The sequence below is a fragment of the Mya arenaria genome, chromosome 2 (genome assembly GCF_026914265.1).
Source record: "Mya arenaria isolate MELC-2E11 chromosome 2, ASM2691426v1".
In the NCBI taxonomy this organism is placed as follows: domain Eukaryota; kingdom Metazoa; phylum Mollusca; class Bivalvia; order Myida; family Myidae; genus Mya; species Mya arenaria.
This window is the reverse complement of record NC_069123.1, coordinates 43,383,033-43,399,158: the sequence shown is the minus strand read 5'-3', so window position 1 is coordinate 43,399,158 and position 16,126 is coordinate 43,383,033. Positions and strand designations below refer to the sequence as shown.

The 16,126-nt window shown below is 35.7% G+C and overlaps 1 protein-coding gene across 3 annotated transcripts; it reads left to right on the top strand.

The window, feature by feature from the left end:
* The first annotated feature begins 1,770 nt into the window (after positions 1–1,770).
* On the top strand, positions 1,771–14,211 carry LOC128218535 (AP-3 complex subunit sigma-1-like). 3 transcript variants are annotated; one of them, XM_052926224.1, is made up of 7 exons: positions 1,771–1,934; positions 3,867–3,958; positions 4,483–4,594; positions 7,966–8,037; positions 8,645–8,752; positions 10,920–10,955; positions 13,064–14,211. In XM_052926224.1, exons 1-7 carry the CDS (start codon positions 1,866–1,868, stop codon positions 13,181–13,183), a joined length of 609 nt encoding a protein of 202 aa, XP_052782184.1. In that variant the 5' UTR covers positions 1,771–1,865; the 3' UTR covers positions 13,184–14,211. The 3 variants fall into 3 exon arrangements, with proteins under 3 accessions (XP_052782184.1, XP_052782201.1, XP_052782192.1); XM_052926241.1 differs by lacking the exon at positions 10,920–10,955 and adding an exon at positions 11,742–11,797 and having other exon boundaries at positions 13,064–13,203; XM_052926232.1 differs by lacking the exon at positions 10,920–10,955.
* The last annotated feature ends 1,915 nt before the right edge of the window (positions 14,212–16,126 follow it).

Genomic DNA, 16,126 nt, shown 5'->3' with positions numbered 1-16,126 from the left:
AAATAGATGGCCGATTCATGCCAAGAAATCCTATACAATTTTCGATTAAGAAGGAGCTTTATTTCAGTTGTACATGTTAACATTATAATACTTCGTAATAATTTCACTTCGATACCATCTTTGATTACCGATGCTTTATTGAATTTTTTATTCTGTTGTAACAAATGTTACCATGACAAATAAAGGTAATTGTTGTTGTTGTTGGAAAACCCTGTATGCCTGCAGTGACAGTGACAATAGCAATAGCAGAAGTGGCAGTATTAACAGCAATAGCTGCGGCATTACTATATATTAATTGACCAAACATGTTGACATAAATAAATATATTTATTTAAACAACAACATCACAGAGTCGGTTCTGTTCGGTGGGGTTATATTTACAGTAACGATAGTGGGGAGTCATCATAATATTATTGGGGGGGGGGGGGACTATAAGGGCGCTGCATACTATGTTCTTTCCCCGTTCACGGAATGAAGACAATGCCAACTGAACACAAAACTGAGTAATTTTCTTAATTGAAACATTTGCAAAAACAAATCGCAAGCTGTTATACGAAAATGCATTTAAAACGCCTCTGAATGTGTTCATGATGATGTGACCAAAATTGAAGTAAAATCAACATTCGAAGATTTAGTTTCGCCAATATGATGTATTTTTTTCAAGTTTCGTTTGTATTTTTCATTGTGTATACTTACGAATTCAATACTTTTACAGTGAAAAACAAAAATTAATAATTTGTTATAAATGCGGAATCAATAAATCTGACATTGTAAAATCAATAATCACATGCTTAGTTAAGCATACCCCGAAATATAATTCCACCTATGAAACGGCCAGATTCATATATACTGCTATATAGGTTACATTTACATTCCAAATAAAACGTTGTTTAAGCATACCATTTTCATTAACATCTGTTAGAAATGAAAAGTGGAAAAAATGGCTGGTATTTCTTGGCATGGGTATATGAAATAATACAATTATCGAAATAACGTGTATTTTTCATGAAATGATTTGTTCATGCATAGCTTTCAACTAGTTTTATCATTAATTCGATTGGAGCGCTCTTTAACTTACAGAGTTATAAAGTTATTTGAAAACTTCTTCCAATATTTTAGTTTATGTTCGGATTTTGCGTTCCATAAAGGGGAGTCACTAAGAAGCTTGGACTAACCGGTTATAAAACATGATAATGAATTTCTTGCTTTATTTTGTACATAGTGCTTCTCATTTTAGTAATATTGTATATCGCCACGGACCTATAAACCAGGTCTATATGGTTTATAGATCCATGATATCGCGTAGAATATAGGGTGTGTGCGATTTAAATTATTAAAACTACCAAACGGTTGTGCTCCAGCTAGGCCTAAATAACAATGTCGGATGGGGGGCCGGGGGTCGGAGGGTTGACCTTTCCCAGCACCTTGCTGCCTTTTAACTATGCCCCACTGTGCCCTTTTGTTTTCTTGTGCTGCCTTTGTTGATTATGCAGTATATTCAATATTTATTAGACATATCGTTAAGTCATTTTTCAGAAATAAGTATAAAAATATACACAATTGTGTCACTTAAATAAAGCCTAGACGCTAAGGTATTCATCACAAACTTTTAGATTTGAAAGTAGTTACACCACGTGCACAGTTTGAATTAAGCATTGACCCTTGCAATAGCCTCATCCATGCCCTTTTCAAATCCTTAGCGGGGCACTGAAAACCTATTATTACCAAGAACTGGAGACCGGAGACCGTTCTATAGTAGATTTCGCTAATTTTACAACATTATAACATTTCAACAAATGGCGAGTACAAAGATAACATTTCTTTTCCATTTTTAGATAAATCAAGTGTCTACAAAATAATTAACCATGATTAAGGCAATTTTAGTATTCAATAATCATGGAAAGCCACGAATGTCGAGGTTCTATCAGTATTATGTACGTATATTCTTTTAAATAAAACATGCATGTTATCTTCGGACAGTATTTTTCGGATAGGCTATATTTAATGTCACGAAACTGTTTTATTTGCACAGGTCAGATGAGTAATCCGAGCCGATTGCTATTTTGCAAGTGCCTATGACTTGAATGAAAGGGTCCGGAGTTCGAGTCTTTAACTTCTTAATACATTACTGAGGCTGTAATAATGTGTAAAGTAACGACTTATGTGGCACCGTGACAACACTGTTAGACAGCTCCACCTATTCCAAGTATAATTCTTAGCACTTGTTTTCTGAGAATCAGGTACAAATTTTTGGATTGCGGGGATTAATGTCAAGTTGTTTATCATATGTAGGTCAGACCCATTATTGTTTTTTAATTTAGCACACCTGACCTTTTGTCTGCCAAAAAAGCGCTGTGCTGCCATTTTATCTTCCCCAGAGCCTTTTCATTATCATTTGACAGCTTCTTGTGTATTTGTTTAATGAGCAGACAATGTCGTTTTAGCCTGAATATATATATATATATATATATATATATATATATATATATATTTCCCTTACCCAAGTAATAAAATCCCCTTTATTATTATTTTCTTGAGGGGCATTGACCTCTTAAGATTTAGCTAATGTAGCAATAAAGTGCCATTCATGAATATGCTATTTTGTCATAGATTTTCAGTTTTGTCATCAATATACATTAGTCTAAAATAATAGACGTGTTATACGGGATTCTTCCAATCCCTAACATCTAAACGGGAATGTGCAAAAAACGGGGGTGTTTTAATGAAATTGTTTAAAGTGAAGTATTTTATGGTTGAAATTGATCATATAGAGTTATATTCATATTTCACCATGTAAGTGAAATATTATTTTGCACTAAACAAGCATTTAATGCATTAAAACAAGTTGTTTACCTTGCCAATAAAACGTAAGTTGACTGACACAGACAACAATTATGCGAAGGGGAACAACTCGATACAATCGTAATAACTCGGCGGCCTCCGACAAAGCATCGAGATAGACCTTGTTCTACAATCGTAACAACTCGGCCATGGTCGAAATGTTCGGAGCGATTTAAAACTGTGCCCTGAAGCCTTGCAGGTGCCCTTCATGTGTATATCGTTATGTTTTGACAGAATGAAATGAAGAAAAGCCGTCAAACTCATTATTTTAAGTTGGATATTTATTTTTTGTGTACGGAACTAATAAAAATAACATTATCTGGTAATATTTCTTGTTTTTATGATATTTTATTGACGCTATATGCTTTAACCTGGAATCCTGATCGGAACAACTACCCACTTTTGATACTAAACAATTTGTACGTGAAGGATTTGCCATATCAAAAATAAAATAAAAATCCGTCAACGTCCAATTATTTGGACTACAATATACATGTACCATGACAATTTTGATTGTTTTTAATGTATTGGTGTCTTTGTTTTTTAGATGCTTTTTACGAGAAAAAACAATGTAACTGAAAAGTAATATTACATTGCTAAAAAGGAGATTTAAGACATTTAACTTATATTGCTAACACAAAATAGACACATTATTTTGTTATGAATATTCGATCTAGGAAATGTAATCAATGTGAATGGGATAATAAACTGAGGTTTGTGGTACAGCACATCAATTGAATCAGGAGTTCTTCTTACAATCTGCAATGAGCAGTGTGGGCTTTTTATTAACTATGGTAGGTGCATGTCTGAGTTTAACGTTTGGGATCTTTAGGCCTTCCTCCAATTACACCCTGAATCCAGAAAACTCATCAGTTTGGAACCAAATTGCCATTAGTCTATTAGTGATACACTGTCACAGAACCACATGTTTAGTTCTAGTTAGCCTATTTGGGAAGTGCTTGTTTTGCAATATGGAAACAACTACTGTTTTTAAACCTTGTATTAAAATTTTCACAATTTTTCAGCCCGAGGATATGCAGCAGCAGATAGTCCGTGAAACTTTCCACCTAGTATCCAAGAGAGACGACAATGTGTGCAATTTCCTGGAGGGTGGAACGTATGTTAAACGTTTCACATTCATGCTATTAAATCCATTTAGCTTGAATTAAATGAGTGGCATGTTCGAAAATGTTTTTTTAAGATGTTGTAAGCCTTAACATGACAGTGTAGGGATTTTGTGTTTGCTTTTTTGGGAAGAAGACCAGTACTCTACATATTTGTGCATGTAAAGGTTAAAAATTCGAAAAATTGTCTACAACTTACTGCCAATTTAAATTTATTTATTGGGAATTTCCACCTTACATTCAAATTCAGATAACTATATACTTTGGGAGGACAGTTAAACAGCGGCTATAAAAACAAAAAATGTTAATATTTATGTTGTAAAAAACATGAACTGTTTTAGTTGTGTATTTCTTTTTAAAACTTAATTGAATATTGCACCAGTCATACTCAAAAGTGTTAAAAATGCAGTCTCTTTTTATCTGCAACTTTTTGTTGTACAAAAACAACTGGTTTGGCAATGTGAATGTTAAATATTATATAAATAAATTATCTAGCATTATACACTCCATGTTACAGGCTGATCGGTGGCTCAGACTTCAAGATCATCTACAGGCACTACGCCACGCTGTACTTCGTGTTTTGTGTGGATTCCTCCGAGAGTGAGCTGGGGATCCTGGACCTCATACAGGTCTGCCACTCTTGTTATAGTGTCTGATAAATAAGGCAATGATTACTTCATATTTTCTGCATGTACTTGGAGCTAAAGAGTTTAAGATTGTTCAGTGTTTTTATGCCCCCACAAAGTGGCGGCATATAGGGTTGCCCTTGTCCGTACGTACGTCTGTCTGTCTGTACGTACGTACGTCCCGAAGATTGTTTCCGATCTAATTCTTGAAAACCGTTTGTCCAATCCTCACCAAACTTTAAACACATGTTTGTGACCATAATATCTTGATCAAGTTCGATAGTCATGGAAATCGCTTTAGTCATTTAGGAGTTACGGCCCTTTTTTGCCAAAAATGCTTCAAAAATATATGTTTCCAATCTAATTCTTGAAAAGTATGTGTCCAATCCTCACCAAACTTTACATACATGATTGTGACCATAATATCTTGATCAAGTTCGATAGCCATGGAAATCGCTTTTGTCATTTAGGAGTTACGGCCCTTTATTTGCAAAAAAAGACTTGAAAAATACGTCCCGAAGATTGTTTCCGATCTAATTCTTGAAAACTGTTTGTCCAATCCTCACCAAACTTTTAACACATGTTTGTGACCATAATACCTTGATCAAGTTCGATAGCCATGGAAATCGCTTTAATCATTTAGGAGTTAGGGCCCTTTATTTCCCAACAATACTTAAAAAATATCTTATCCGATCTAATTTTTGAAAAGGATTTGCCCTTGTGCAGATTATCCTGAATAATCATTATGGCTTATTTTCTGTGACAAAAAATCGAAGTGGGGGCATCCGTGTCCTATGGACACATTTCTAGTTTAATACTTAATTTGTGGCTGAAAATGGGACCCTTCACATTTCCAAATGGATTTTTCATTACCAAAGTATTGGTAAAATTTACAAATATGAATAAATTTCATAGTTCTTTGATATTCTGATATTCTTTTCGCAAAGAAATAAAAGATACAACAAAAAGACTACAAAAACATTTCAAACAGTCAAAACTTTTATAAGATTGAGACCCAAACATGTAGTTTGAAAAGTGGCAAAGAGGATTTGACAGGCTTGAAATGTGTCCACCTTTTGGTTTAGAATGCTTGTAGGAGTATCCATTGGTAGGAAATAACTACATGTAACAACAAAAAAGATCATTTTGATATTGATATTTGATTTAAAAGCTGTTGTATCAGCTAAAACAGCATTTTTGCAAACTTTCAGCAAGTTAATTATAAAAATGAAATTAATGATTTAGAATATTTAAAATGGCTTTAATTAAATTTATTAATTTAATTAATAGTTAAAATTGGTACATGTATAGCTGTGCACAATTATTATGCCCCCTTTTGAAAAAAGTGGGGTATATTGTTTTGCACATGTCGGTCGGTCTGTCTGTCTGTCTGTCGGTCGGTCGGAATACCAAATGGTTTCCGATCAATAACTTGAGAACGCTTTGACCGAGGGACCTCATACTTGGTATGTGTATTGGTTATCACCAGCAGATGAACCCTATTGATTTTGAGGTCAGTGGGTCAAAGGTCAAGGTCAGTGTGACCTTTACATGAAAAACGGTTTCCGATCAATAACTTGAGAACGCTTTGACCCAGGAACCTCATACTTGGTAGGTGTATTGGTCATGACCAGCAGATGAACCCTATTGATTTTGAGGTCAGTGGGTCAAAGGTCAAGGTCAGTGTGACCTTAACATGAAAAACGGTTTCCGATCAATAACTTGAGAACGCTTTGACCCAGGGACCTCATACTAGGTAGGCTTATTGGTCATGACCAGCAGATGAACCCTATTGATTTTGAGGTCAGTGGGTCAAAGGTCAAGGTCAGTGTGACCTTAACATGAAAAACGGTTTCCGATCAATAACTTGAGAACGCTTTGACCCACTGACCTCATACTAGGTAGGCTTATTGGTCATGACCAGCAGATGAACCCTATTGATTTTGAGGTCAGTGGGTCAAAGGTCAAGGTCAGTGTGACTGTAAGCTGAAAAAAGGTTTTCTGATTGTCCATATTTATGCCCCCTTTTGAAAAAAGTGGGGTATATTGTTTTGCACATGTCGGTCGGTCTGTCTGTCTGTCTGTCTGTCTGTCGGTCGGTCGGAATACCAAATGGTTTCCGATCAATAACTTGAGAGCGCTTTGACCTAGGGACCTCATACTTGGTAGGTGTATTGGTCATGACCAGCAGATGAACCCTATTGATTTTGAGGTCAGTGGGTCAAAGGTCAAGGTCAGTGTGACCTTTACATGAAAAACGGTTTCCGATCAATAACTTGAGAACGCTTTGACCCAGGGACCTCATACTTGGTAGGTGTATTGGTCATGGCCAGCAGATGAACCCTATTGATTTTGAGGTCAGTGGGTCAAAGGTCAAGGTCAGTGTGACCTTTACATGAAAAACGGTTTCCGATCAATAACTTGAGAACGCTTTGACCCAGGGACCTCATACTTGGTAGGTGTATTGGTCATGACCAGCAGATGAACCCTATTGATTTTGAGGTCAGTGGGTCAAAGGTCAAGGTCAGTGTGACCTTAACATGAAAAACGGTTTCCGATCAATAACTTGAGAACGCTTTGACCCAGGGACCTCATACTAGGTAGGCTTATTGGTCATGACCAGCAGATGAACCCTATTGATTTTGAGGTCAGTGGGTCAAAGGTCAAGGTCAGTGTGACCTTTACATGAAAAACGGTTTCCGATCAATAACTTGAGAACGCTTTGACCCAGAAACCTCATACTTGGTAGGTGTATTGGTCATGACCAGCAGATGAACCCTATTGATTTTGAGGTCAGTGGGTCAAAGGTCAAGGTCAGTGTGACCTTAACATGAAAAACGGTTTCCGATCAATAACTTGAGAACGCTTTGACCCAGGGACCTCATACTAGGTAGGCTTATTGGTCATGACCAGCACATGAACCCTATTGATTTTGAGGTCAGTGGGTCAAAGGTCAAGGTCAGTGTGACCTTTACATGAAAAACGGTTTCCGATCAATAACTTGAGAACGCTTTGACCCAGGGACCTCATACTTGGTAGGTGTATTGGTCATGACCAGCAGATGAACCCTATTGATTTTGAGGTCAGTGGGTCAAAGGTCAAGGTCAGTGTGACCTTAACATGAAAAACGGTTTCCGATCAATAACTTGAGAACGCTTTGACCCAGGGACCTCATACTAGGTAGGCTTATTGGTCATGACCAGCAGATGAACCCTATTGATTTTGAGGTCAGTGGGTCAAAGGTCAAGGTCAGTGTGACTGTAAGCTGAAAAAATTGTCCATATTTTATTTAAGTGTCCAAATCCTACTAACAATTTGGCTCCCAAGGGGGCATAAATGTTTCACTAACATCTCTTGTTTTCTATGCTTTACAGGTGTTTGTGGAGACCCTGGACAAGTGTTTTGAGAATGTTTGTGAGCTTGATCTTATCTTCCATGTAGACAAGGTATGTGAATATACATTGCAGCACTCAACGTCTTAAGGCAAAATGTAACTTCTTGTAAGAAGTTTGCCTGAATGACAATTTAGGCTTCTGAAGATTGTATTTTGCCTGTGAGTTTGTCTTGTTTTGTGCCTTTGTACTTTGGTATACATGTAAGACATGTGGGAATATTAATAGAAGACTTAGGCTGATTGATGTGGAACAATGAACAAGTAATGTTGAAGGTATATTCCACCTACATTTTGTATAATGTTTCTGGTTATTGGTTAATTTAGGTAATTATTAATTTGTCAAAATAATGTACTGTATTATGTGAAAAGTACAGACAAAACACCCTGTGAATATACATGTAAACATAATTATAATTATCCAATGATATCCAGGGATATTTACATCAGTTATTGGACCAGAGTGATCTTTAATAAATTTCAGGACAAAATTCTGTAAAATAAAATAGTCTCTATAATTTTTTTCTGTTAATTACTATGAATTTCAGGAAAAAATGTCTGTTAGTTGCACGAGCTAAAATAAAAACTCTGGCATATTTCAGGTAATTGTATGGAATTGTACTGCAGTGCTGCGTTTATTGCATGTAATTTGTGTATTCCAGGTTCACTACATCTTGGCCGAGCTGGTAATGGGGGGAATGGTGCTGGAGACGAACATGACGGAGATCATCACCCGCATAGAGGAACAGAACAAACTGGAGAAGTCAGAGGTAAGTCATACCCACAGATGTTACGTGTTGTACGGGTATATTGGTCATTGTGTCAAACACACATACTTTCAGCTTTGCTTGTCGAGTGACTTACATGTTGGGGCATTTTGCTTTTATTTTGGGTCAGTCTCATTTTGGATGTGCCTTAGTAGGTGAAAAAATAAAGACTTACTTACTAAATCCTTAATACTGAACTTGTATGCTCAAAAGTACAACTTTTTGATATATGTTCATGTACATGAAATTTGGATATTAATCACTTCTTTGTCCAATATGGCCACCTATTTATCAAATACCATAGTACTGTTTTGTGGCTTAATGTCATTATCTACTAGAGGCACATGCATTGATGAGATGTGAAAACAAATTAAGAACAATAAATGAATAGTGCATGTTTATGTATCCATGTGTGAGAGTGTGCAGCGCAGTTGCAACTTTGGAGCAAATATTGTTTTTAATGTCGCATAATTAATGATAATTTTATGACACACAAATGAGCGTGGGTTTCAATACAACAGAATATGCTTTAAATTCGTACTGGGTACGGACATCATTGTATTAACATTTGGACGTCATCAGGTTTTAAGCGAATCATAAGAATAATTGCCACAACGGAAAAATGGCATTGTTAGAGGCTCAAGGTCACCAAACATTGATTTAACAGAGAATAATAGAAATAAACATGCAAACATCTTGTGCTGTATTTGCACATGTAGAAAAGATTAAATAAACTCACAATTAACACATATGTTGTGCATCAGCGCAGGAAATAGCAAATGTAACTGCAACCTTTAGTAAAGTACCCGGTAAAAGACCTTCATTTATATTTATGCCCCCTTTTGAAAAAAGTGGGGTATATTGTTTTGCACATGTCGGTCGGTCGGTCGGTCTGTCTGTCTGTCGGTCGGTCGGTCGGAATACCAAATGGTTTCCGATCAATAACTTGAGAACGCTTTGACCGAGGGACCTCATACTTGGTATGTGTATTGGTCATCACCAGCAGATGAACCCTATTGATTTTGAGGTCAGTGGGTCAAAGGTCAAGGTCAGTGTGACCTTTACATGAAAAACGGTTTCCGATCAATAACTTGAGAACGCTTTGACCCAGGAACCTCATACTTGGTAGGTGTATTGGTCATGACCAGCAGATGAACCCTATTGATTTTGAGGTCAGTGGGTCAAAGGTCAAGGTCAGTGTGACCTTAACATGAAAAACGGTTTCCGATCAATAACTTGAGAACGCTTTGACCCAGGGACCTCATACTAGGTAGGCTTATTGGTCATGACCAGCAGATGAACCCTATTGATTTTGAGGTCAGTGGGTCAAAGGTCAAGGTCAGTGTGACCTTTACATGAAAAACGGTTTCCGATCAATAACTTGAGAACGCTTTGACCCAGGAACCTCATACTTGGTAGGTGTATTGGTCATGACCAGCAGATGAACCCTATTGATTTTGAGGTCAAAGGTCAAGGTCAGTGTGACCTTAACATGAAAAACGGTTTCCGATCAATAACTTGAGAACGCTTTGACCCAGGGACCTCATACTAGGTAGGCTTATTGGTCATGACCAGCAGATGAACCCTATTGATTTTGAGGTCAGTGGGTCAAAGGTCAAGGTCAGTGTGACTGTAAGCTGAAAAAAGGTTTTCTGATTGTCCATATTTTATTTTCTTATATAGTAGACAGTAGAAATTTATATGTCACTAAATGCATGAGTTGAAGTATCAGTTTTCAGTGAACATCTAGTTTAATTATGCCCCCCTTCGAAGCAGAGGGGTTATATAATTGCTTTGCACATGTCGGTCGGTCTGTTGGAAGACCAAAGCTTGTCCGAGTGATAACTCAACAATTCCCGGACCTATGGTCATCAAACTTGACATGAAGATTAGGTATGACCAGTAGATGACCTGCCTCATATGCATCCAATGACAAATCAGCTGTCATTTCAGTCCATGCATATTTCATTCAATTGTCCAAATATTTCTGGCAACTTGGCGCTCAGGGGGCATAATGTTTGACAAACATCTCTTGTTTAAAATGTGTTTTACTGTTGATTATTCATTATTTTCCTCTTTATATGTAGATGTTGAGTTGCAGTTCATGTAGCACTAAGATCTGTCTTCTGATTTGTTTTAAAAAAAATGCTTTCTAATCTTTATTTGTCAGAAAAAACGTGATTTATTGGTAGGGGAATTATATGTAGTAAGTAGGAAGGCTCGAAAAGCACACGTCTGATCTGTGTTCTTCAATATAATGCCGTATTTACTCTGCCTTGGATCTAAATGTTCTGATTGTAACAAATACTCCTTGAACTTCCATTATCATACTTTTAAGTTTGACTCAGAAGTTCTTGTGTTTATGATTTATCTTGTATAATAAAAAATTTGGAAGCATTTGTTTCAAAAATCGACAAGCTTGCATCTAATGCATTCTAATATTATAATTGCAGATTTATTAACATTTAAACTCTATATTTACAATTCTCCTTTTTACTTTTGTGTACTTTAAATTGAGATACCGATTGGAAAAAATTCTGCATTATAGGCTTGCTTAAAAATCTAAGACATGAAAAAAATGTTTGTCGTTGGGTTATTGTAAAATCTTATCAAGCAAATGTCTGTATAGGAACGGCTATTAAAATTTGAAATCAAACGCTTAAAACACTTAAATCTTATTCAAAGATCAGTAGGCTTGATCTCTGTTGGTCAACCAAAGACATTTGGTTTTTCATGGTGCATTGTCAACCAAAGACATTTGGTGACATTTGGTTTCTCATGGTGCATTGTCAACCAAAGACATTTGGTGACATTTGGTTTTTCATGGTGCATTGTCAACCAAAGACATTTGGTGACATTTGGTTTTTCATGGTGCATTGTCAACCAAAGACATTTGGTGACATTTGGTTTTTCATGGTGCATTGTTTGAGGAGGTACAAATTTTCTTTACTATGCAAACTTACCTTTGCATGTGTTTGTATGGTTATTTCAGGAGCTGATAGATCTTTCTATAATTAAGACTTTGAGCGAGAAAATTAAGAAGATGTAGTAAGTAATGTGTGCAGAAATCATTGGCCATGTCCGGAATGGCTTTTCTTAGCTAGTCTTGTACTAACTAGTAACTACCTTCAATTCCGAACTCTGCAAGATTATTGATTACCTAACAACAATGTCTTTTTTGTGCCTGTAATCTGAATGCAATTGATTTGGTGCGGATAAACACTAATTGATAACATCTTCAAATATTTATAAGTATATTAATCTTTAGTACGTTGTTTTTGTCAATTTATGATGAATAAATGCTGATAGTATGATAACAAAGATTTGGTAATGTAACATTGTATAATGTTGTAGACTAAATAATGGTGATAGATTGTCAGTATGTACCAACATAAATAAATGGTTTGATGCGATCCTTTAACCGTTTATTTTGTGTACGTACATGCTAACAACCTTTAACTTCTTAGTGGTCTATATAATATTTTGTAAACTACCCTCTAATTAGGCAAGCCACTCTTTATATCTACTGCCTCACCTGATTTTAATCAAAATGGCTGACTACTGATTTACTGAAATAAATATATTTAAATTAATAATGCCATCTCATAGGACAAATTATTATGTTGATCATTAATTTCTTTTTGTATGATGATAAATAAAGTATCTTAAAATTGAAGAGTTATTAAATAATGTACCGGTACAATTTTTGGTTTTCAGGTGTGAAATTAAGGTTCTTTCTAAACATCTAAAGACTTCATTATTTTTCCATTAGGCTACATGATTATGTACACATTTCAAAAAGAGTTGAGCTTCTTTTTTCCAGTTGGTTTGCATTCTTTGCTTGTTACTTTGGTGTTTGTGTATTGCATCACTTTATCGGACAGCTACAGTTCCTCATATTGACTGACTCTGTGATAATTATATGTTATTCATATAATAATGCTGTACTTTGTATACAAGTTCCATTTACTTCATTATATGTAACTATTTGAAGCATTTGGCAGTAACCTGTAATCAAATTTGATATGTCGAAAGAAAATGCTAAAAACAATTCTTGGTCATGTTTTTCACTAACTTTCCACATAGTTTTTTTTTTAAATATTTTTATGTCTATTTAGTTTTGAATATTTTTTATGGAAGAAAATAAAATTGAGTGTAAGTGACATTTTTATATTAAATGTTTCTTAGACCTAAAGGTATGATGAAACTTATACTTTTTTACAAGCCTTACAGTCTTAATTTTTACAAAAAGTTGTTCCTACCCGTAACCTCTATAACATGTAGTAATCCAGCATGATGGGCTTGTGTTTTCAGGCGGGCATTGCAGCAGCGCCAGCCCGGGCCATGTCTGCCATGAAGGACATGAACATTCCACAGAAGATCAAGGACATGAAACTGCCAGATCTGCCCAGTATTGGAAACCTCAAGTTTTAAATGGGGTATAGGTCACGCAGATTAATGCTTTAACTATATATGTGTATGTGGGTAAATGTTAACATGTGTTATGTTGAAGATGGTAAGTGTTTTTGGAAGAATAAAATTACAAACATAAATATATATGGAAGAATGATTTTGTTTGACTGTGTGTATGTGGTAGAATAATGGCATGTGTTTTGGGAGGCATAATGACATGTAAACAGAATATGGAAGAATACTTATATGTGAAATAAGGAGTTGCACATGTACATTGTAGAATTTACAGTCAAAATGGTGTTTATATTGATTACTTTGTCATTTTTATTTCTTGTCATAACATTTCACAAACAAAAACATTTCAAACTAATAACATTTCACAAACTAATAACATTTTACAAAATACAGTCAAAACTTGCTATATCGAATTGTTGAGACAATGGGTAATACTATAAGATAACCAACATCCCATTTAAACGAAATTCAAGAAGCGTCTAACTTAGTCCAACTCCCTAAATGTTTGACCTAACGAGAACATCGAGATAACAGAATTCTATATAGCGAGTTTTGACTGTATTAGCATTTCACAAGTGAAGTTTCCATGTCAAATTATTATATCGCTTAGACTTGTTTTTGTTGGATGTTTGCTAATGTTGATACTTTTACTACCACAGTGCGTGCTTGGTAGCATAACTGTTATATTCTTTATATTCAAATTGTGCAATATCATGAATTTGTTTTATATAATTGACCAGTCGCCAGGCATCAAGTGAACAGTATGTTGACCCTTAAAAGTATCATAAAATTAAAATCCATTAATAAACGATGGTACACCATAGAAAATCAGAGTGATTTATTGAAAAACAAAATTTGCAAAAAGGAGCTGTCAGATAAAAATCGTATCTGGGACTGGTTAATTACATGTATGGTCGAACCACACAAAATATTCTCATTGGAATACTGTTTTTCTTGTGTCATTAATCAATAATTTTATCAATTGTGATTTTGTAGCAGATTAGTGTTTTATTTAAAGGAAAATAAAATGAGAAAAAAAAACATGTGGTATTTGATACTTTGTCATAGACATTCAAATCCATTTTCACTCCTCTGATACCAACTACTTAGTCTTGGCCCATGTGTATACATAGTGCTTGATGTACTCGGGTCTATACAATTCCTGGCTAGATTTGATGAACCCACAATGATTGGAACCAAGCCTTACGTTGCATTGGGAATTATAGCTCCTTTGTGAAGACAGATTTTAGCTGAAATAAATCACCAAGTGTGTCTTCTGAGTAGAAACTAGTACGGTACTCCTTTCTGAAGAATGGAGAATGTCTCTATATCACTCACTTGATTAAATTGACCAACCAGGTAGTAAGTGGTCGAGTAATTTGATGGTTGATCCTTGTAAAGGGAAATCAAGAGTATTTCTAGGGAAGCCAAGACATTGTCAGCTTGTTGTTCCCGTTAAACGATGTGATGGCGATGGAAGCCGACTCTTGCCATGAAGTCAATGGCTGCTAAGGAAGTCAAAGTGACTAGGGAAGTTAAAAGATAAAAGAAAATCATTGGGTGAAAGAAAGGTAATTGGTTGCAATGGATGCAGGTAATGGCAAAAGTATTCATTGGTTGCTAAGAAGACATATTTTGCTTAGGAAGTCGTCAATTACTATGGAAGGCCTAGGATGTTTTGGGTGAAGGCAGTTTGTAAGAAAGTCTTTGGTTGCTAAAGAAATCAATGGATACTAAGGAGGTCATATAGTGCTTAGTAAGTCATTGGTTGCTATGTATGTGTGTAGGTAGTTGCTAAGGTTGTCATTTGTAACAAAAGAAGTTGCATAGGATAATGGCAGTCGCTAAGGAAGTCATTGTTTGCTGAGAAAATCATTGCTTGCTTCGACAGTAAGTAGTTGATAAGGAAGTAATTGGTTGCTTAGGCTGTCATTGGTTGCTATGGATGTAGGTAGTTACTAAGCACTACATGAGGCTACATAACAAATGTAACAAAGGTTTGAGCCTTGCAGTTTTCATGAGGATTTTACTATACAAGTCTAAAGAAAACCTGTGACCTCCGAGGTGGGGCAAGCTTTGACCCCGGGGCACAATATGAATGAATCAGGATAAGGACCATTACATTAGGCCACATACCATTATCAAAGGTCTGTGCACTGCGATTTCAAAGAAAAAGATGTTCAAAGATTTTAGATTAAGTATATAGAAAACCTGAGTCACCTGGGGCGGGGCCAGCTTTGACCCCATTGCCACAATTTGAAAAATCTTGGAAAGTACCACTATATAATGCTACATACCAAATATTACAGGTATGCACCATGGTTTTTCAGAGATTTTTAAGGGTGATTTTGCCTGATAAATCAACTGACTTCATATCAGAGTTGTATTTCTTAGTCAAACTGCAGCATTTAGAATAAAGTTATATATTGAAAACCAGCTCTGCCCCCTGCTGGAAAAGTTTTCAACGAATCAACATAACTTGAAGGAATTTGATAAAGGACCACCTTGGGACCATTTCTGTGAAATTATTTTGAAATAGCGCCAGCAGTTTTTGAGATTTAAAAAAAATCTTACTACTGGTCTCGTACTAGAGTTTTATATGGAATCATTCATCATACAAGGAACATTTCTGTGAAATTGGGATGTGATTGGTCTAGTGGTTAAGGAGAAGATATTAGAAGAAAAATGTTAATGTCAGACAGTCTCTAATTACAATAGCCCAGGTGAGTTGAAAATACTTTCAGGTTTGACCAAGTTACAGCCTGGAAAGTCATTTAATGGTAATAGTGCCCTATGAACCTGTACCTTAAACGACTTGACATTATTCCAATTATGAACCAATGTGCCAAGTTTGGATTCATGCATGACCCAAAACACAGCCTGGGAAACTGTAAGGCCTGAGAACTACCGGTATGTTTAGATCACCCAAAGATGGCTGAATAACACTAG